General features: G+C 34.6%; 2 protein-coding genes across 2 annotated transcripts in view; one reads left to right on the top strand and one right to left on the bottom strand.

The window, feature by feature from the left end:
- LOC145666712 (putative G-protein coupled receptor No9) overlaps positions 1 to 24,251 on the top strand; it is a 601,808-nt gene that overhangs the window by 78,119 nt on the left and 499,438 nt on the right. The gene's annotated exons all lie outside the window — the stretch shown is intronic.
- LOC145666141 (uncharacterized) lies at positions 2,528 to 23,876 on the bottom strand. Its single transcript, XM_081733226.1, has 3 exons — positions 21,614 to 23,876; positions 4,035 to 4,169; positions 2,528 to 2,655 (listed from the first exon to the last, which is right to left on the bottom strand). Exons 1-3 carry the CDS (start codon positions 23,874 to 23,876, stop codon positions 2,528 to 2,530), a joined length of 2,526 nt encoding a protein of 841 aa, XP_081589352.1.

Here is a 24,251-nt window from a genome sequence, read left to right as displayed (position 1 = left end):
ACCATTTCAAGTATCTGGGAAGTATTTTGAAGTAAAGACGCGTACTGCACCAGGGAGATCAGGTCGAGAATTGCCATAGCCAAAGAAGCATTCAACAAAAAAAGAGAAGGTCACTCTTAATTAGCATCCTTAATATTGGACTAAGGAAGAAATTGGTCAAGTGCTATATATTGAGCATTAGACTTTATGGTTCAGAGACTTGGACATTACGGAAGTCAGGGAAGAAATATTTGAAGAGCTTCGATGTGGTGTTGAGGAAGATGGAGAAGATAAAATGGACAGAAACAGTAACAAACGAAGACGTTTTAAAACGAATAGGAGAGAGGGTTTCTAGCCACCATCCTTCATAAAAAGGCCAATTGGATTGGACACATCTTGCGAAAAAATTGTCTACTTCACACCACCATAGAAGGAAAGATAGAGGGAAAGCGAGGAGAAGGGAGAATAACACAACTGATCGATGACTTGAAAATTAGAAGAAAAAAATTGCGAGTTAAAAGAGGAAGTTGAAAAGCAGAAATGTTTCTAGATCCAAACTTGAAATTAAGAAGAAGAAAAGAAAAAAGAAATCTCATTAGTCCCAGGGCCTGTCAATAGGCACAATACATAATAATAATAATAATAATAATAATAATAATAATAATAATAATAATAATAATAATAATAATAATAATAATAATAATAATAATTCAATATGTTTATTGGAAGCAAACAGCATCACAGCCACAAGAGCCCCAAAGAAAAAAATATTTTTACAAGCATAGGGCGCATGCAAATAGAATTAACAACATACAACTGATTATACAAAAATAGATGAAATAGATAAAATATTAGTTCAAAAAAATAACATAAAAACATGCAGTATCTGTTACAAACTGGAAAATAATAATAGTAGAAAAAGCATAATTAAAATGCATATAGAAAAGGTATACCATATAAGGTAAATATACAATGTCAAATTCAAAAATAGATTATTATTGACCGTGTAGTTGTAACAGTTTACAAAATATTGAAAGAAAAAAAGTTAAAAAAAGACACTATGTTGCTGCTATTACAAATTGAAAATAAATATTTCTAAGTTAAACACATCAAGTAAAATACACTGATTCATAAAGCTAGTAATAATCACGAAAATAAAATAAGCATAAGAAATTACATATGACACAAATAAAAAACCATGACCAAGTTAAAAAAGTGCAGTATACGTAGTAAGGAAGAAATTAAGCATAGAATAAAAGAAAAGATGATAGGAAAGAAAAAGACGAGAAAATAATAAGAAAAACCTAACAAAAGATAAAAAGATCCCTCAAATGGCACCTTACAAACTTTACAAAATGACCTCCAGGAATATAATAAAAGTAAGAAACAAACGTGTGCATCTGTTCAGAATTAAACAGATTCTTACAATTTGATTTTTTTTAAAAAATACAGTATATATATATATATATATATATATATATATATATATATATATATATAACAAATCCATACAGTATTTAGTGGAAATACAAAACAAAATTAAGACAATCAGTTGCAAGCCTAAAAATACTGAGACATTTCGTAGTTTATTGAAAACATTAAAAAACAATTCACATACCTTCTTGAAACTCTTATAGAACAAGTCAAGAACCGGATAAAAGTTATTAGCTGTCTCAATACTTTTATATATTGAAGACCTAATTAGATATTTACTAATAAACGGAACAAATTTCCTAATGTTTCTGTGAGGAATTTTTAAAGAGAAAAAGTTCTCCAGAACAAAATCACCATGCAGAATTACATGAAAAAATTTCAAGTCAAAGAGCCTACGCCTGTCAGACAGAAGGGTAAGATTAAGATCCACCTTTATGTCTGACAAGCTCGCCTCTCCTATTTCTTTAAACTTCCATTTTAACCAGGCTAGGTTTGAATTTTGAACTGACTCAATCGAAGATCTAAAATATTTTGCTTCACTATTCCAAATTACCGTACAATATTCAAGATGAGACCTAACATTGCACATATAGAGAATTTTACAGGTGTCAATATTAGTAAAGTTTCGACATAACCATTTAAGCATTGTTAAATTCCTCCTAGGTTTGGAGATAACAACCTGAAATTTTTTCTGAAAAAAGGCAATTTTTCATCTAATATTACTTCTAAATTTCTAACATGCTTAACGAATTGGATATGTTGATTTCCTATCCTATATTTGTAGATGGAAGAGTTAACGTTCCTCGAAAATGTTATTCCTTGCGTTTTGTTAAAGTTCAGGGGTTTCTCTTCGGACCTATTCACTATGATATCTATATATATATATATATTTTTTTGCAAAGTATCTTGATTTTGTTTGGACTTAATTTGACTGAAAAGTTTAATATCATCAGCATATAACAGATATTTACAAGTTAAATCAACACAAATGTTATTAACATATAGCAAAAACAATAGAGGATCAAGATTAGAACCCTGGGGTATTACTATGAATAGCAGACAGTTTCCCTTTATATTTTACCACAAATTTTCTTTCATTTAAATATGAAGTCAATCAATCAATAACACAGTTAGGCAAGTTATATCTTTTCGATTTGTTTATCAACAAGTGATGTGGTAATTTATCAAATGCCTTAGCAAAGTCCAAGTAAATAGCGTCAACTTGACCACCAGCCCAAATAACTGGAAGCGTATAATGCATAAGACTTGCTAAATTAGTTATTATAGGTTTACCAGCCATAAATCTATGTTGGTTTATACTAATTTTTTCTTTACTTTATTATAAACATATTTATATATTATTTTCTCAAAGATTTTCGGAATTACCTTCATTACAGAGATTGGTCGAAAATCATTAATAGACTTTCCATTCGTTTTAGGTATGAGTGTTATAGAAACCAATTTCCATACCTCAGGATAATTACAAGTGGACAAACTCCAATTAAACAAAGAAGGCAATATTGGTGCAATTGTTTCACCTATTCCTTTAATAATGAAAGCTGGAATTCCGTCTATCCTACTTGGCGATTTAATCTTTAAAGTTCTGATAGCTTCCAATACATGTTGAGTAGTAATTTCTGGGGGTTTAACTTGACCAAATTCTTCAAATGAACATTGATTTTTAGTAACACTAACCGAGAAAGTTTGAAAGACCGATGAAAAATAGTTGGCAAACTTTCCAGCCAACATACTATCATCAGTCAACAAAACATCATTGCCAATAATACCAGATATTACTTTATTTTTTGAACCATTTACATATTTCCAAAATTTCAAAGGGCAATTGTAAGATCATTTTCTATTTTACTAAAATGTAATTGCCTGTCCACATTTATTTGAGTTTTGAAAGCTCTTCTACAATTAGAAAAGACTACATAATCATTTTCACATTGAGAAGTTTTGTATTTTTTATGAGACTGAATTTTTACTTTCCATAAAGAAATCAATTTTTTGAATACCATAAGTGAAATTTAGACTTTTTAGACCTAGATTTAGGAATATTACACTCCATCGCAGATTTAATAACTTCCTCTAGTTTCCAAGCTGCTAAATTGAGATCATTACCTAACAATATATTACACCAATCAGCATTAGCAATTTGAAGATACAAAGATAAATAGTCACCTTTAGCATACAAAAATCTTTCAGTGGACTCATATACTTTACCAACACTGGATGAAAATACTTTAGTTACAATTGAATAATGGTGTACATCAGGAGCCACCATATACTCATCATGTCTTTCCGACACTATAAATGCGTTAGTTAAAACTAAGTCTAAATCCGATACTGCTGGTTCAACACTTAGATTCGTATTATCCAAAAAAGTTTACAATAACTGAAATCTGACATTATAGTAATAGTGTATTCCTGGTAAAGGCTCTTTATTTAACCAATCTATTTTAGATATACCTAGGAATTAAAATCTCCAAAAATTAATACATTGTTGTTTAACAGGTTAAGTTTACTGGAGATACAATTTAGATAGTTCTCAAATACTTCAAGAGGAAATGTTGGATAAAAATACACACAAGAGATTAGAAGATTTTTAGTTGACTTACACCTAAGTTCAATCCAGACACATTCATTCACACTTTCCAAATCATATCTTCGAAACACCTGAAAATTATTTCTGACAGCAATTAAAGAACCACCTCCTCTATCACCACCTTTCTTCACCATAACACCTGTCCATTCTGAAACAAGTATAAGTATCTGGGAAATAATCCCGATCATCATGAGTTTCAGATAACCAAGTTTCGGTTGCGGTCACAATATCATAGTCACAACTAGAAATTGAAGAGAAGAACTCGTTACTTTTAGTACGAAATCCACGAACATACCTACCATATACAGCTAAATCACATAATGGACAATTATCCGAACAAGGTTCCATCAAACAAAAACATAAATACTAAGAAAACAACAAAAGCAAAGAAAAAATACACACTCCCTGGCCAAAGTGGAGACAAGTTAATGAATTCAAAATGACGCTTCTCGACCTGCCAGAGGATCTAAAAGAAATTGAAGACCTCAACCTTCAATTGTTAGCTGGAGTTGGAAAAGAAAGGAAAGATGTAGAGTTTCCTTTGTAGCCACCGAGAGCCCTACTGCAGCACACAAATAATAATAATAATAATAATAATAATAATAATAATAATAATAATAATAATAATAATAATAATAATAATAATAATAATAATATGTGCGATGTGGTTGAGATGCAACTTGTAACTTCAGGTAAGAATTAATTTTGTATCAATATCTTTTTCATTATATTATGAAAATTTTATTTCGTCCCTCTTCCCCACCTCAGTTCTAAATTTTCTTAAAAACTTGACACCTTGGTATAGCTTGTATGAAGGGACCAGGCGAGAAAGTACAAGGTATGGCAGTCGCCTTCGTAACTAACCATTAAAGCGTGATACTTATTGTAACATCAGTGCCGAACGTCAGTGTCTGGGACAATTTGATCTCAATTTGTTCATCTGCCTGTATGTATGAATCACGCTACAGGGAGCAATATTTGATCTTTTAACATTAAATTTTGAGGGTAGAGGCACGAGACATCGGAATTTGCTGTATAGATTTTGACTGCGGTCTGACGTAAAATTTCAAAATTAGTGTTTCGAATTCCACTTGAAACAAAAAGCCCTGTCTCATATAGCCTTGCTACTGATGCAAGACTGTAATCAAACAGAACAAATTAATTTTATGCGTTTCGAACAAACTTGGGTTGCAGGATAAATTTGGCTCCAATTCAGTTTTTATAAAATATTTTTTAGATGTATAGCTTTCAGAGCACAAGGAATCCAAGTCCATTTTGAGAAAGGTTCGCTTTGGCTCAGCAAACGTAGTATCTTCGTAGCCAAGGGTACAAAACAAATGAAACAAAAACCACGTGAAAGGGTGTGGACTAGAGTTTCATGCAACAGCCGCTGGACAAGGGTGTTGATGGAATGGGGGAAGAGGGTTAATTTCCCCCTCCTTGCTCATAAATTTAAGATATTAACATATTGTGTACGCTGCAGCGTGAGAATGTTAACAAGTCAAGCTCCGAATGCCATAATCAGTGATGCATAATTACGTTAAATAAAAATGCAGGGTGTGTCAAAAGAATACACCTACGGAAAACGTCATATTTTCACAACCTCGAATCCGAGAAGAAAGAAAAAATACTACATGAAAAGATGGAGTCTAGAATTTTATACGATTGCCGCTAGAGAGGGGCGTTCGTTTAGAGGTCATCTGCTCCCTAACTCGAATTTCAGATTTTGGGGCAGTAATGCAGATTTAGAAACCTTTTGCTGAGCAAGGTCCAACATAAAAAAGCTGAAGTCCTTACACCGAATAAATACGGATTTTGATCAGTTATAATCCATTTCCATTGGTCGTAAGAAGCTATAGGCCTATATTGCTCTCTTGTATATTTTTTGGCCCAAAGTTTCCAAAGAGGGCTCTACTTTTGAGATTCAGGCCTGCTTAAAATTCTGGAAATTGGGCCTAAGCAAATTCCCAGTTTTAATCATCTTTATGTTCTCCGTATTTATTCGGTGTAAGGACCTCAAGCTTGTTCTCTTGGACTTTGCTTATCAAAAGATTTCTCAAACTGCCTTACTGCCCCCAAAATTTGAAATACAGGGTGGGGATGGGGCGGTTGCCCTCCTGTCCCACTGACGCTCCTGTCTAGCGGCTGCCATATGAAACTATCCCACGCCCTTTCGCATCGTTTTAGTTACATTCGTTTTGAACTCTTTACTGTGAAGATATTACGTTTTGGCAATAGAATTCATTTGCTGCGCAAAACTAAACTTTATTGAAAATGAATTTGGATAGATTGTGATCTGAACGCCTCAAATATTACCTTTCTTTAATAAGTTATTGACTCAAAAAACAACCAATTACATAGGCTTTCTGAAACTATTCTAAAGTTAGAACAACATGAAGTGTGCTTCAAACATTACTTTTCGAAAATATTATTTAAAAATAATTTTATTAGCATGAGTGTTCTAAATTAGTAATCAAATTTTGAAACAAAAATCTCACCCTCCTCCATGAAACACGAACTTAGCCCCTAAAGGCATAACTAGAAAACTTCCAACTCCGAAATGACTTGTTTTAGGGCTAAAACAACCGCACAACCGTATTTCTGATAACATTCTAGTATTAAAACATGTAACATGACTCCCTTTGCATTTGGAATTTCGAATACCAAGCAAAGATGTGCGCCATGATGTTAGATAGCACCATCTGATGTGTCAGACCATTTCCAAGTTTCACCTTCTCCCTCAACCCGTTCTCAACACACAAGGTTGGTGAGGACTTTTGTTTTGGCATGTATATTGATAGATTGTGTGAATCTCCATAGTAGGTAGATTTAAAATCTATGTAAAAAGCTTATTGTAACCAAGAAAGTATTTACGAGAGTCACTGGCAAGAGGGTATAATTTTGAATGGGGGTCGTGATATGAAATAAGTTGAGAATTACTAATCTATACTGAAATATTCTGTACCCAACACAGTGTAGTCTTAATGAGAATAAAATAAATGAAATGATCGGTTGCAAGAGAAAAAGTCTTAATAAATACGTTATTACATGATTTTGAAATATATTTAAAATCATATTTTAAACTGTTCAAAATGTTTAAAACATGTTTTTCTCGTGTGTGTTTTAAAACATGTTTAAAACAGTTTGAACACCTTTTTCGTGTTTTAAACACATGTTTGTTCTTTTTTTTTTTAAAAAAAACTGTTTTCTTTCCAACTCTGCTTGGGACCCACTTTGAAATAAGAACACATTTGAAAAGTCTGTGGAAACCTTGTCTGGGAATTAAATCCTGTATGGAATCCCCTGCACAATCATTGCACATTGGAGAAACATTCATTTTTGGATTGTATTTGTATGACTTCCTTTACGCTGACATGGGTCACCACTTCACGGCTTATTGAATTCGAAATAGAACGTGCTGAAATTAGCTTTTCTACAATTTTAGACAGCTCTAACTCTGAGACTATTCACTTTTCATTACAGGTTCATATGAACTTTTTTTTTTTTTTTTTTTTTTTTTTACTTATTTTGATGTGAGGAATCACCTGTCGCTATAGTTCATTAACACCTTATATAACTGTGTTAGAACGTACTTCTGGTTGAGTAGGACTTCTATGTAATGCTCTGAGGTAATAAATAATGTCCAATATGCTGAAAAAACCTACCCGTTACCGCCGGCTGATGACATAACGTGTCAGGTTTGATTCATGTGTTCAAATATTACGTTACACGTTTCTTTATCTGTTCTGTGCACTTCCATGCCTTAATGTATTCTTCACTCCTTATCTGCGTACTAAACTTCTGTGCTGGAAAAAGGGGGAGGGGAGAAAAGAACAACTGCGGCGGTGTTGTCAAGAGTTGCTGTTTTTGAGCAGATATACATAACTTCGAGAGAGAATTATAATTTCCGCCAGTGTACATACATAAGCCCTCTTCCCCTTTACAATGTGTAAATCAATCCGTAATTGAAATGTGTGGACCTAAATGCTAAACATGTTTACTCGGTTTCCTTGTTGTCTAACTGGTTCCATGTACTTTCCTTTTCCTCTGCTGTTCTGAGCCTCCTGTCGATGCCTCGATTTCCTTCTTGTTTATTTGTTCGTGTCCCGCTGGTGTTGTGTGGGTTGTGCTAAATACGTTAAAAACAACGGAAAATATTTTATAATGTGTAACGATGACAATCTGTCTGCTACGCCTTCCCCTTATTGAACTTATTGTAATTAAAGTAAGACGATAGAAAGTCAGTTCGAGGTAGGTGATAACTACGTTTAAAAATTAATGTTAATCGGTTCATCCGTTCTCCCGTGATGTGATCACAAACAAGATTATATCCGTTTCTATTAATAATAGATTTTCCTTCTTGTCATTAGTGACTGTAGACCTCACACTGTGTTAATATCAAATGAAGCAAATTATTTACTAGGGTTCTTATTTATAGGTGGACATTTAAGATATCAAAAATATTATTATGTTATTTACATCTAAATTACAAGTTGAGAAATCTACTGTGTATCTTACTTCTATTGTAAAATAGATCTTTAATTGCGGGTTAATTTCAGTTTCTTATTTTGTTAGGTTTACAGATCATACACTCATTTATTAATTTAAAAGAAAGTCGATCATTATATACAGATAATGTTGTTTGACATTTAACATTCAATGTGTATAGTAGTTCAGTCTTGAAGAACAGAACTCGGATAACTCTTGCTTATATAATTACTTGTTTATTTCGAAGTTTCATATGCAGTTTTAGCATCAAAGCTATATAAGATGTGAACTTATTGCTTATCGAGTGATCCGCAGCGCTGAGATCCCTTTCGGAAATCGAAACTAATTTCCACTATGAAAATGGAGAACACTTTCTAATAAGTCTTAATGGGTTCTTTGTCAAACTCTATTACTGTGTGCTACAAAATTCAGATAATTTGGGATATAAGCAAGATTTTATCTTCCAATATAAATTGTTTATTAAAATGCGGTAAGTAATTAAACTCTGAAGTTTGAGCGTAGGGAATCTAAAAGTTGTTAACATAACCGAGTAAGATAACTAGTAAGTTAACATGGAAATGTCAGTAACAATTTACAAATAAGACGATTACCTTTGGTAGTTTTTAGACACACAACTATATTGAACTCTGAGTAATTGCAACTCCTTTGGTCTGTATGAATATAATCGTGCACAAATCTCAACTATTGCTGTTGATCTCAAGAAATCAAGGGTAACTGCTGCTGCTACGCCTTCCAACTTGCATCTCACTCTCCTGTCTGGTCTAAGAGCTAGCGCGAGTGTCATTGGTGTGCGGGCTTCTGAGATCAACTCCAGGTGGAAGAACATTGAGAGAAGTTGCTTGGATTCCACTTTAAACTATAAATATCTCATCTCATCTAGCCTCGGTCTAAAAACAATGCAACACTACAATTCAGCTTGTATCTCTCAACTCCTAACCGCTCTAACCTCCAAAGCTACGCTACCTTTAATTGAAGCGTAATTTTGGTTTTACTTCCTTGGAGAAAGATTACTATACAAAGCTTGTATTATATTTTAAGAACGGGAAACACTATTTTTGTTTATTGTAACCCTACAAATTGATGCTGTAAGGTAACAACACTCCCTGTTTAGCCTGAAACTGATACTTAAGTATAACCTCATCAGATGTTTTTCATTATGACACTAGCAACACCAAAGTATACAGTGTGATTAATAAAATATGGCTCAAAATTATTATTAACATTCAAACTTAAATTTTTGTTGCTGAAAAATAAGACAAATATAAGGGCGCTCAGAGCACAAGAGAACCAAGTCCAATGATCAAAATTGAGAGAAAAAGTGACACAAAGGTTGTAAGATACGCTTAACTACATGGGAAAGTCCACAATTCATTTAATTATGAGTATTATTTATTATACAATATCTGGACGTGAATGTTTTATGCTCTGAAAGGAGTATCAGATAGAGATTTTTAAATATGAAATATATTCAAAACTAGCAGAATATCCGTTCTTCGCATGAGGAGAATACGTTTAATATTGGATTTCAGGCCCTGAGTTTCTATATAAACGGCAACGGCATCGGAAGTGTCACCTATGATGAGCTATGGATTCGACACTAATGTTGGTCATTTTCGATCATTTTTGTATATCTCCTCCTTCCCCAAGTTGCGAGCCTGAATTTGGATTTAAACAACATCCGAAATGTCACTGTTCATCTCAGCGACTCTGGAAACAATGGATTCTACACTAATATCGGTCATTTTCTATTATATATATATATATATCCCCTCCCTCTCTCCTAAGTTGCACCGTCTAAGAGAAATGATAAAAACTATTCTAGGTCCGAACCGACATCGGTTGGGTGGTTCTAGAGGTATGGAGTCACAAACATAATCACTATCATTTTTAAGCAAGAAGTAGACCTGATTCCCTTGTGCATTGAACGCATTATACACTGTGTTTCAAAACAACACCGACAACGTTTGGGAGGTAATTCCTGACACCAAGATAAGACAAAAAGTATAGACCATCCTGGGTGCACAAATAGTTCCTTTCGGAGTTATAGGCTGCCGAAAACAAAAAAGATGAACTTCAAAGGTCAGTAGTTCGAAAACTATGGGACCTACCATAGTAGGGTCAAGACTTCACGTAGGAACTCGTATGCGCCCTATCCAAATGTCCAAGTTTCAGAATAATGTGGTACTTCCCCAACAGTTTTTATAGAGATAGTTGGAGAGTACTTCAAACTACACTATAGCCACTATGTCTGTAGCCAAACTCCCACTATAAAAATTACTTTGTGAGTAGCTTAGGATTCTGAAACATGTATGTTTGGATAGTACACATATTAGTTCCTAAATGAAGTCTTGACCCGACTACGGTAGGTCCCATCGTTTTGGAACTATGAACCTTTAAATTTCATTTTTTCACATTTTCCGCAGGCTGTAACTCCGAAAGGAAGCGTTTGTGCACCCAGGTTGATCTATACTTTTGCCTTATCTTGGTGTCAGGAATCACCTCCCATACGTTGTTGGTGTTGTTTTGAAACATCCTATTATCAGTCGATAAGTCATATCGAGGTGAACAAAATGACATCTTTAAGTTTAAATTATGATGTGTAGTTTTCGGTAGAATCGAGAAAAGCGTATTGTTGTGGCGCTGACAAATATGCCGGTCGTTTCCAATAATAATTTGGTACTTTTTATTCTTTTGAAAGATATTACTGTCAAGTATAAGAGATTGTAACAATTTCGTTGTCTTCTCCTAGTAATGACATACATACTCCTATTAGTGACGTGCATGTCTACTTGTAATATATATATATATATACGGTATATATATATATATATATATATATATATATATATATATATATATATATATATATATATATATATTTCTCTCCCTAATATCATACATAAAACGCATAGTCAATACTTTTATGTAGGTAAAGCATGTTTCCAGCATGATATAGGTTTATGTTTTGATTTCACAGCTATCTGACTGAGTCCATTTTTACTTTCGTAAAGCTGTTCTTATCGTTTACACAGAAGGAAAGAAAAGGACACTTTAGATTGAAGATAGCGCAGAACGTGTATGAATACGGAACTCAATATATGTATACAACGCCTTGAATATAGTATATGAAGGAAGAAACGTTTTACAAAAGCGCTCGAGATGGAGCAGAAGCACTTAACCACTTTAAAGCTTCTATATTCGAAAGTTTCAACCTCCTTCAAGGAAACCAAACGGACGGATACACTGTTACAGAAGGACAAAGGCTGCGATATTTGAAAGCAGAAGCATGCCTTTTTAAGGACGTGTCACATAAATATGTCAGCTTGAGTGTTCTGGTTGTCATCTTCCGTATCCTTAGATAAACTCTTTTTTTTTCTTTGCTTTCTTTCATACACCCAGTAACTTTCAGGCGAGTATGCTTTGCAACAAGAAAAAAATTGAGGGTCAGCTTCTGATGTTTCCTTTTACATTTTACTGGAAACATGTCTTTGTTCGGTGTCAAGTGGAACATACATATATTGAACAAAACTCCAGTTCTGAATTTCAAAATATACAATAGTAACCTCAAAATTGATTCAATAGCAATCTATGAATTGTTAGATTGAGTGTTAACTTTTAGTATTACGTCCTACGATTATCTCCTTTAGGATAAAGCAGACATGTCAAATGACATTCAATTATTACGAAATAATTGGTCGAAAAAAGTATGAGAGGAAACAGGAGAAAGCTGAGAAAGTCCACGGAATCGGTGTTTATCACCACAAAGTTACATGAACGTGATTAAACCAGAGGTCCTCCCACCAGAGGTGATCACTTTACCACTGAAACATCGTGTTTCTGCTGCAGTAGATTATTGCATTTTACACTCCCATGTTAAATTAGATATAATGAAAACCTATATATCTATATAAAAATAGAAGTGATTATGTTTGTGACTTCATACCTATTGAACCACTCGACCCAACTCGATCAAATTTGCCACGTAGTTGAAGGAATGGAATGGAGTTTGCTAGCTGTTACCATGCCTGGAATGGATTTTATTATTACACTTTCATGGAGGTAGGAGGAGGGGGAAATATATAAAAATACATAAAAATGAAACTGACTATGTTTGTGACTTAATAACTCTTGAACTACCCGTCCGGTCTCGATAAAATTTCCAACAAGGATAAGGTTCGGGCCTGGGATGGGTTTTGTCATTTCAGTTTGATAGTGCAACTTAGGGGAGGGAAAGAGGGGAGCTATTTAAAAATGGTCGAAAATGACCGATGTCGAATCCATAGTTTTCGGGATCACTGAGATGAACAGTAACACTTCCAATGCCGTTTAAATCCAAATTCAGCTCCGGAACTTGAGGGAGAAGGATTATATATATAGATATAGATATAGATATAGATATAGATATAGATATAGATATAGATATAGATATAGATATAGATATAGATATAGATATAGATATAATCGAAGATGACCGATATTAGTGTCGAGTCCATATTTTTCGGTTTTGCTGAGACGAACAGCGACACTCCTGATGTCGTTTAATTCCAAATTCAGCCCTTTATGTCCAAAATAAAACGTATTCTCGTCGTGCCAAGAATGGGTGTTCTATTAGTAAATAAACAAATTTGATCTACGAAGTATAGTTTAATGGAAACTGACAAGAGCTGAAAATGTTACCTTTAGGAAAATTGTTCATTTGAACTGTATATGCAGGTTGACACAATAAGAGGTACTCTGGTTGGTATTCTTGTTTGTAGTGGTTATAAACACTTCTTCCATCCAGCAGAAAATTATAATCAAGCTATGGTAGTTGAACACATTTAACATTAGAACACAAAATATGAATAATTGAGTGAAAACAACAATTCAAATCGAAGTACAAAGTTAAAAAATATTATGTGTCTAAATATTAGCATTACTATTTTCGTTGGACGCACTACACACTTTGTTTTCGTGACATAGTTTATTTAATTTCCATGTTATCGCTTAAAACAATACAACGTGAAATTAGACAATTTTGATGCTATTATTTAAATATTCGTACAAGAACAATATATTCGAAAACAATTTTATTTTTGTATTGAAATGGCAGCGCCGAGTAAGTGATTTTCTTGAAGTCTGAAATGATGAGGTTTCAAGTGAAGTATAATTGATTTGGTAACAGCTAGCGAAGATTCGTGAAGAACAATTTTAATAACTGATACAATTTATAGGGGCTTTCGTAAAAGCAATTAGTGCTATGATTTCTGGAAGATTTTGCTAAGATTATTCAGAATATTAAAATTCTTCCAAAATTTAGAAATTGCCTTGTAGATTTTGCTTCAAGACAGAATTTTGTAAGGTCCATTCATAACCATAAGTGACTTTTTAGATTCGTGATAAATTACAATGAACACTATCTGTTCGCACGAAATTCATTTTTTTTTTTTTGAATTGCGATGCGCAGTTTCCCATTTAAGAAAATCTATTCGATTCTAACATAAGGAGTACCATGATGATTACATATCTTAACAGGTTGTAATTTGAAGCCTTGTTTTTCTTTTATCTTGATGTATGTTCATCTTGTTGTTGTATGTATGTTAATGTGGTTTGTAAGTTTATCTTTAGTAAAACTGTCATGAAAACTGTAGTTTAGCGTCCCTCGTTTATATTCTAGAAGCTAAAGAAGATAGATGATAGATGCAAGTAAATGATTATGGTAAATAATGAGAGAGAAGGGAAGAACTGCGAAACAGTACGGTATCTCGTAACATGGGAGCAAACCAGGGATACTTCGCTCAATGTGCCTTATTCTCTCTCTCTCTTTCTTTTACCTTGGTACTCACACTTGTGGATCGATCTATATTTTCTATACACTTTGCATCAATGGTTTCCCTCCCGCGTGGGAGGACCCAGGTTGGACCTTAAGTTGGAACACTTGTAGAACGAATCCCAGCTTAAACAGGAGATTAAGGCTTCCAACGCTTCAAAAGGACATTGCCATTTTCGTTGGATGCACGACTCCATTTGTTTTCATGACACAGTTTATTTAATTTCCATGGTATCGCTTAAAACAATAACGGAACAATATCAACTGGATGTTAATAACACACAGTTTGATTCTTCTTATCCCGATGCGTATCAAAAATCAATGTTCATATCCAAAAGATCCATTAATGTCAAGATGTCCTATTAGTTCTTCTTAGAGTTTGACTGTGAAAATATACGAGGCATGAAATGATTTTTATTACTATAGAGGTTAGAATATATAATTTTCTTGAACGTAAATGCACATCGTTTAGTGATACTTCCGGCATTAAGTCATTTGACGTCATTTCTGCTTGCTAAGATTATCCAACCTCTTATCGAATGTTGCCAACCATCGTAAAAATACTATTTTATGCATCAATGGTGTTTCAACCTAATTTTGCATGTGAAATTTTTACTACCGATTTGTTCATAAACAACTCGTGCATTAAACTGGGAAAGTAAAAATATATTAAATCAAATTTAATCTTAACATGAAGTAAAATTTTATGCGTTACTAGTTAAGCGCAAGATATTATTTTTAAAACATATTATCATCATGTGTTCGTAACAGCTTGGGGAGATTTAGCTAAAATATAATAAGTGTGATTGGAGTCACTCGCAATTATTACTCATATAACACATTTCTTTGTTACTTCCAGAGATATACTAGCAGGTGTAAAGAATATAACATTGTCTCTCGAAACTCACAATTAAGATGACAGGGAATGTTTATTGGTAGCATTAAATTTGACTGAGATTGTGAGTTATACATGTTTACAATCGTTGTACGACACTACACCTTATAGCTAGTGCTAAAATTAATATAACCAGAATTCTTGTGGAACTGTTTCGCATAATTTTAAAAGACATTCGAATTGTGCATCAAGCTCCCTACTCTCTTGATATAGTCGCGTCTAACTTTTGGTTGTTCTTGAAAATCAAAAGGTACCTGAAAGGAACGCGCTCTCATACATGAAAAGCTAGCTAGTTCAACGCGATGTCTGCCTAACAGCAATTTCCGAGGGTTCTAGACCTGCTTCCCGCAGCGGGAAGACCACTGATCTCGATGTGTGAAACCAAGAAAGAACTACTCGTAATCTGAGTGCGATTAGGACGATGAATACACCAGGTGAATGTATTGTTTTTCCAGGACCATGATTATATACTTCTCGGATTGGCCTGTGTCTAAGTAGGTACCTAACGTTAAATCACTTCCTACCTGAATATTACTCCAATAGCCATTCTAGATGCTGATTCGAAATATTCGATAAAAGTATATAACAATGTTCTAAACGTCTTTTACTAAAGTGCATTTATTTTGGTTGTTGGATTAGCTTTGTTTCTTTCTTGGAGTAGCGTCGAAAGTGTGACAAGAACAGTTCTACGTAAACGGCTAGTCCTTAACGTTATTTTATGATCACATGAAATGATAAGAAAATTATCTGAAAGAAAAGTTTATTCTTATTCTTATTCTTCTTATTATTATTAATTAGTAGTAGTATAGTTATTGTGGATATGCATTCTGCTCTCTACACTATAAGTTAAAATCGTGCTTAAGTAAAAACTATAATCGTTTACATATTTTTTACTTTGCTCATCAATCAACCAATATTAAAGCTCAAATTTAAATTTACTCACGGCCTTTGTGACAATAACAAACAGTCAAACATTTCGTGTTTAGTACTATCACCATTCATTTTGAAATAATTAAATTGAGGCAATGCAGTTTTTAAATTGTAAATAATTCACTAAATTGTCTGCATGGAAGTGGCATCGATTGGGATCTGGTTGGCAAGCAACACAGGTATTGTCATATATAAAGATTACTATTTACTATTAGGAAGTAGCATAATTCACAGAAGAAAGAACTAGGGAGTTTGTTCCCTTTTCATCCAGGAGAATTTATAATTAGATTATTATTATCATTGCTATTTCGTTTCCCACACTCGAAATCATAACAAAATACTACATTTTGATTCTAAAATTCCACTTCCGATGTGAATAGACAAACCTCGATTGATTTTTAATGCTTACAATTCTATCCTAATTTTTTTTTAAAAAAAATGAAATGAAATCTTTCGGTTTATGCCCTTTAGGCTAAGGGAGACGATGAGTAAAGCAAGTAAATGCTGATGGAAGAATTGGTGAAATTAGAAAGTAGGAGAAAACGGAAGTTCTCCGAGAAAACACACGGACACGACGTTGTCCACCAAACACTTACGTGGCCGAGGATCGAACCAGGGCCCGACACACCAGAAGTAAGAGCTCTACCACTGCGCCACCGTGCCCACCATCCTAAAATTTGGAACATGCGATTTGATGTAGACATTGTGATTGACAATCACTGTGTGTGTGTGAATGTTTTCTCGGGGTCCTCCCGTTTCCTCCCACTTTCTGCATTCTACTATTTTGTCTATTATCATCATAACCGGTTTTCTTAGCCTCGCTGCATAATTATGAGATGTTAAACTAGAACAAATGCAATTTAATGTATTATATTTTCATTTTCGAACTCAATATATACAATATAAGCCGAGTAAAAACCTTGGAGAAATTAATTGTCATATCCTATGTAGACAAGAGTTTTGCAACTAGTATATTATTGCTGCTACTTCGTATCTAACATTGTGCCTGATTTCTACGACCTCATAAGCTAACCGTTGGATTTTTTTTATAAACTTGTTGTAGTTCAAAATGAACAACTGTGCATGTAGAAGCTTTATTCTGAGAAATGAGTTACGATATTATACGGTAGGACCGCACTTCTGTATGTACTGTATCTTTCACTCTCTTCTTCACTCTTCCTCTCCCCGTCTCATATTGCTTCTCTTCGTTTTTGCTTCTTCGTTATTGATCTCGTGTGCAAACAACATTTGGTCTGCCTCAGAGTAAATTCCTGAGAAAGTTATCGTGTTAGGAATCTGACGAAGAGTATGGTAGAAATTCACGCGGAATTGAAAGAAAGAAAAAGACCAGCGAATCTGGACATGGAACATTCTTAAGAACGGAAGGAATTGTTGAAATTAAAGAAGAACTTGCAGAGGGGTCAGAAAGGAGGAAAGGGAAATGGCAGCACGAAGCGAACGAGGAAGATATCATGTTTGGAACTCTTCATCATTTTTCGAATTTCTTCTTTTTTATTTATTTATTTTTTCCTCCACTCGTTCGTTCCTCATTAGTGGCTACGGAACCCAGGCGAGCTCAATAGCGTCGATTTATTTTCTTTTTTGGAATTCAAGTGCATTTACCTCAGGATTTCTTGAGTTGCCTGCAATCACGATCTTTGATTCTACTTTTCACTTCTGTGACCTCATATAGTTTATGGATTTTCGGTAAAGCTAGTGTAAATACGAAACTATTTCTGTTTTTGTCTGCATGAACATGCTAGCATACACAAGGATATCAACGATTTATTTCCATGACGTGAAGTAAATACATGTATCCCAATTGTTAACACTTTAAAACTGTTAGCCACCTATCGATCTGCACAACCTGGTGTTAATCTACAATGATTGGATAAAAAATAATGACAACATTGTGACTTCGCTCCTGACTTTATGCACAAAAGAGAACTTTGTTATATTCCTTTAACATAATTGCCTCCCATCTCTGTCACCTTCTGCCACACATGTGGAAGACGTCTTACATCGTCAGGGCGTTCATCTTTGTCGATATCCCACAGCAACCATCATATGGCACAGGTGATATCTCTTCTTGTGTCATAGTGCTTCCCGCGAACTGGTTTCTTCATTCTGGCAAAAACGTTGTAATTACGTGGGCTCTACACAGGCAAATATGGCAGGTGTTACAATATCTTCCACTACCACCAACGCAAGAACTCCATCATAGTGTTAGCCAGGTGATACCGACATTGTCATGAATAATGATAGGAGTCTTTATCCAAACGTGCCATCACTTTCCCAAGAGTGATGGACAAAGGTATTGCCGCTAGAAATTGCAACAGAAGAGTGCAACCAGTGACCCGACTTCCTTTTAGACTCAACATGGTGCAGGATGATTCGGATGACTCCATAGATATTGTAAGCCATAAAGAATCCACTTTCACGCCAAAACTATGTGCAGGGCGCACGTTCTTTTGGGGAGGGGAACCATAACATTTCCATTCATAAGATTGCGGCTTCAGTTATGATTAATACTACCGAACACAGGTTTTCTTTTTCATAGTGACAATCCTTCCAATGAAGTCTTCACGCTTCCTCTGACAGCTATTCAGCAATTTTTGTGCAATTACATGGCAATGCCATTGTTACACCTCGGTGATCTGATGCGACATCCAAGGCGCTGATATTTTGCGGAACCCAAGATTATCGTTCAAAATGTGTGGGACTGTTTTGTGATTCACGCCTATTCCCGTGACTGGTTCACCACAGTCCATCGGCAATCTACATGCAGCAGGTAGACAAGGAGTTGAAATGTATTGTTGTCTGTTGGAGGTCGTTTCCTACAGGGGTGACCTTGAACGGCATCGCTTCCTTCACGAAACACTTTCGTCCATTGCGCCACAATACGATACAGCAATGCTACATTACCAAACCCATCACAAAGTTCCTGAAAATATTGTTGTGCACTGCACTCACGTACCACTTCAGTCTTCATCCACGCACGTTGATTGTTTTTCCGAACTGTATTGTTTTGACGCTCCCATTTTCCTCCTCTACTTCACGGCACTGCTGTTTTTGAGTGATTAACGCACAGCCGTTACCATTTGCCACACTTCCTTGTCTCACATTTTCTTACCAGCTAGGAACTCTTGCAGTACTGAGAGACATCCCTCTAAACTGAGAACACTTTTGCCAGTACTATTTATTCAACCTATGTAATATATACTTTAACTAATTCTTTAAAAGAACTACGAACAACATGTTAAGACTTTTTACTTGATTCCTTTAATTCCATATTTATAACTGAGATCAAATCATCTAACAATGATCACATTAATATCTTATTAATATCGATATTTTATTGTCATTACAGAATTTCCTACTATTTTAGGTAACTTACAAAACACTAAGAGCACTTACACGTTACATCTGATATATCACTTTCTATCTCCTCTTCCACTTTTGCCATCTATCCTATCCAACAACATCCTTACAATCTACCTTAATGACCTACCTACAAGAATGAGACATTAAATTAGAATAGAAGTATTTTGAATTACTTCAGATAATACTTTGATAATTCATTCACTTAATTAAAATCATTTTAAATATTTTGTAATTCTTCTTACGTATACAATAGCACATATGAACACTCAGAAGCATCGTATTTGCGTGATTATTATAGGGATATACGTTTATGTACTATAACAATGCCGCACTGCGGACGTGGTACGAAACGAATGTTAGCCGTGAAAATACATCTGCTAGCAGCAGTAAGTGACATGGCAAATGCTTGATTATGTGTTTTTTGTATTACACTAATTTTTTTCGTATACTGTTGCAAAATAGAAGACAAACGCCAAGCATTATTCCGTGGAGTACAGTAGTGTACAATGGTCGATCTCCTTTGGTGTTCTTCCAGGGAAGATAGACTACTATAGCTTACATTCCGAACATCATCCCAGTCGTTCTGTTGCCACTACTTCACCATCATGAAAATGTGCTCTTCCTGAAAAATAATGTCGGCGGATAGTCCCAACGTGCTTTTCATGTTGTCCTCATCTCTCTTGACCTGAACTATCATTGCACTACTCTCCAATTGATCACGTGCGATTTTACTTCGACGTTGTCTGCTCCACTCTACAGCCTTGACTAAGTGATGTATCAGATGAAAAAAGCAAGAACGTAATTTTCCACAGGACAAGCGACATTCCCTACGACGATCTCCATGTAATAGTACAAGTTTGCATTGAAGGTGCAGGAAGATACAGTACATTATATTCTTAGGTGCAGGGCTATACGCCCATAACCATGTATATACAATACATAACCTACGTAATTCTTGTATAATACATGGGACCATGTTTCTGAGCATACGTTTTAAAAATATTTTTTTCAATTCCGCATATGAAGACTATTCATATAATTTTGATTAGATCAATGAAATCTCATTTTGGTTAGATCTCTTTCTCTTCCTCTGTATGCTTGTGGATATATATATATATATATATATATATATATATATATATATATATATATATATATATATTGAATTGAATTGAATTGAATTTCTCTTTATTTCAGCGGGCGAGGTTCAGCCGGAGGCTGCTCTGCCACCTAACCCTTGTCATAATTACAAAGAAAAGAAAGGAAAAAAATAAAGACACAAATAAGATACAAGATACAAATAACAACATAAAATGATACATTCAATAATACTAATGATAAATAAAACACTCAGTAAATGTAAATGAAAAAAAAACTATACTCATACTGCTAGTCCAATTTCAAACTGTAGTAAACTTGTCATGTGTGCCAATGCTTTGTCTCTGATCTCTAAATAATAATGTTTGGAGTGATGATTTAAATAAATTATACGGTTTGTCAGTGATTGACTTTGGTAGGGAGTTCCAGATTCTTACTGCCGAGATTGAAAATGCCTTCTCTGTTATTTTTAAAGAATGCCGGGGCATATTCAGCTTATTACTTCCTCGGGTATTGTAACGGTGAATTTCTGATCTACATGTTAATTTATGATGCAAGTAAGATGGTGCTTTATGTGAATTTATTTTGTATAGTAAACAACAGTATCGGAGATATCGTCTTCGGGACATGGTTAGGATATTGTTTTCATTAAGTACCGGCAGAATATGCTGAGACTTCCTGTAATTGAGAGAGAAGCGTATAGAGTAATTCTGTATTTTCTGAATTGCTCTAGTATTTTGAGTGGAGAGAGAGCTACCATATATTGAATCGCAGTAATCGAACAGAGGCAAAATCAGAGTGTTAACAAGGTATAGTCTTGTTTCTTGCGATAAATAGCCTTTCAATTTATAAAGCTGTCGTAAGATGCGCTTAGCTTTAATACACTGTTCAGAAATGTGTTTATTCCAGCTAAGCCCTTGGTCTATTATTAAGCCTAGATCTTTTACAAAGGGAGAAAATGGAATACTGGAATTCACTACAGTTACTTTTAGGTCATCAGGGTTGATTTTGCTCAACTGATGTGATGTTCCCAATACAGTGAAAACACATTTTAATGGATTAAGTAAAAGACCATTCTTAAGGCACCAGTTGCTAACAGCTGAAAGATCCGTATTAAGTAACTCTATTGTGTCCATAATATTTTCAGGCGTACTACTGATGAAGATCTGGGTATCATCCGCATAGAAGTGAACTGATGAATGTTTTATGACTGTAGAAAGATCTGCTGAAAAGAGTGAAAATAATAGGGGACCTAATATTGAACCTTGCGGAACTCCTGCCTTTATCAGGGATGGGGTAGATACCTGAGTCTTTTCTCCTCTTAATATTACTTGTTGCTGTCTACAAGAGAGATAGCTGTGGAACCATTTAATACCTGATTCCGAGAAGTTGTAATATTTCATTTTGGCCAGTAGGAGTTCATGATTTACTAGATCAAAAGCCTTCGAAAGATCCAACAAGACCAAAACTGTTACCATTGAATTTTCTATTGAATTCAAAATTGAATCTGTAATTTCTAAAAGGGCTGTGGTTATGCTATGTTCTTTACGGAAGCCGGATTGAGTAACAGGCAATATTTCATTTTTATTGATAAAAGTTGTTAATTGCTGAAATGCTACCTTTTCTAGTACTTTGGAGATAATTGGAAGTATACTGATGGGACGAAGCTCATCAAGCGACTGTACAACTGTCTTCTTGGGCAGTGGAACCACCTTCGCTCGCTTCCACAGTTCTGGAAAACAACCTTGAGTTAGTGAGTAATTTACTATGTGAGTTAGTGGAGTTAAAATAAACGGAACAGACAGACGAAGCATTTTTCCTGTTATTCCATCAAATGCACATGTGTTGGATTTAATACTGTGTATTGCAGTTTTAACTTCTGTTTCGTTTACAGTGTGAAACTTAAACGTTTCAATATTGCTATTTAGTTTACGCGATGAAAGCCAATGCGTTTGTTGATCAAGTACTTCAGTGCTTGTCTCAGACATTTTATAGACACTTGTGAAATGTGAATTTATAGCTTCAATGTCATTTACATCATCTGGAAGAATCAAGCATGAATCGCTTTTACCTACACCAAGATCACGCAAAGTTTTCCAAATGTTACGTACATCAGTAGTGGATCTCATACGATCAGAAAAATACGCAGTCTTTTCTTGTCGCACAACAGTAGTTGTGAAGTTACGCAAACGTCTGTAATCCTCCCAATGCAACTGATTCTTCGTTCTTTTATATTTTCTGTAAGCACGGTCACGCAACTTCATTAAAAGTTTTGTGTTACTTGAAATAAAGGGAAGAGTGTTCTTAGATAGCCTTTTCGTTTTGAGCGGTGCATGGTTATCAAAAATGTCAAGTATAGAGTTTTGTAAAAATTCAACTTTACTATCTATTGTTTCCATTTGAATAATATCATCCCAGTTGTAATTTTGTGCATCATGATAAAACGATTCGGTATTAAATGAAGCGTAAGTACGACACTGAATTACTCTACTGGGAATTTTGGATATTGTATGAAGCTTGAGAGTGACGTGAATTACGCTGTGGTCTGATGTTCCAATGGGTGGACTAACTCCAAACGAGTGTACCTGTTCCGGGTTGTCAGTAATAATTAAATCTAGCAAAGATTCGGTAGTTTCAGTGACTCTCGTGGGTTCATTTATTAACTGTGTGAAACCTAATATGTTAATAATAGATTTCAAGTAAATAGTTTCTTGTTTATCTGGACAGAGTTGATCGCAATTGAAATCACCAACAACGAATATTTGGTCGACTTGTGGATATAGTTCCAATACGGCATCTTCGATCGCTGACAATTCCCTATATGGTATGCTGGGAGATCTATATACAGCAGTAATACCAATTGACAAGTGGTTTACATTAACAACAAGATTTAACATTTCTATATCTTGATAAACATCGTTAGATTGAAATTCAACAACTTTCACTTTAATATGTTTTAAGTAGTAAATCAGCATGCCTCCACCCCTCCCTTTGTCACTGCGAATGACTGAATATCCTGGAATCTCAATTTGCCTTGTACTTATAGAATCGTCCAACCATGTTTCCGATATAATCAAAATGGAACATTTTGTGGAGACAGCGAGTAGCCGTACTTCGTCAATTTTAGGAAAAAGAGAACGGACATTTGCATGCATAATCTTAAAATTTGACGAAGCAGCAGATTGAGTAAGGATCTGAAACCCCACATTGTTTATGTTTGTACTACCCATATTCAAATACAAAGATTATAATTAAAATGTATGTAAAAAACACCATTAAAGCAGTAATTAAGCCCTGACGAAACCGAAAGGCTACACTGACACACATGACATGATGACTGCCTTTTCTACCGATAAACATAAAATAAAATACCATAGAACATAGATGACTAAACTTACAGTAAAGAAGAAATAACAGTATGGGAAAAAATTGCCTTATAAATGCAGTTCTAACATAGGCGTTTTTGTATTTATAACTTAACGCACACTTAATAAAACAGTGCTTAAAATTTAGCATTTTCATCGTGTTGTTAAGTTGTTAACTTCATCGTGTCCAGTTGAGATTTGTAACGTGATGAGTAACTAACTTACAACATTGGTACAAGT

The sequence above is a fragment of the Thermobia domestica genome, chromosome 12 (assembly GCF_964235325.1).
Source record: "Thermobia domestica chromosome 12, izTheDome1.hap1.1, whole genome shotgun sequence".
In the NCBI taxonomy this organism is placed as follows: domain Eukaryota; kingdom Metazoa; phylum Arthropoda; class Insecta; order Zygentoma; family Lepismatidae; genus Thermobia; species Thermobia domestica.
The sequence above is the reverse complement of the archived record's forward strand: the minus strand, read 5'-3'. Positions and strand labels throughout refer to the sequence as shown.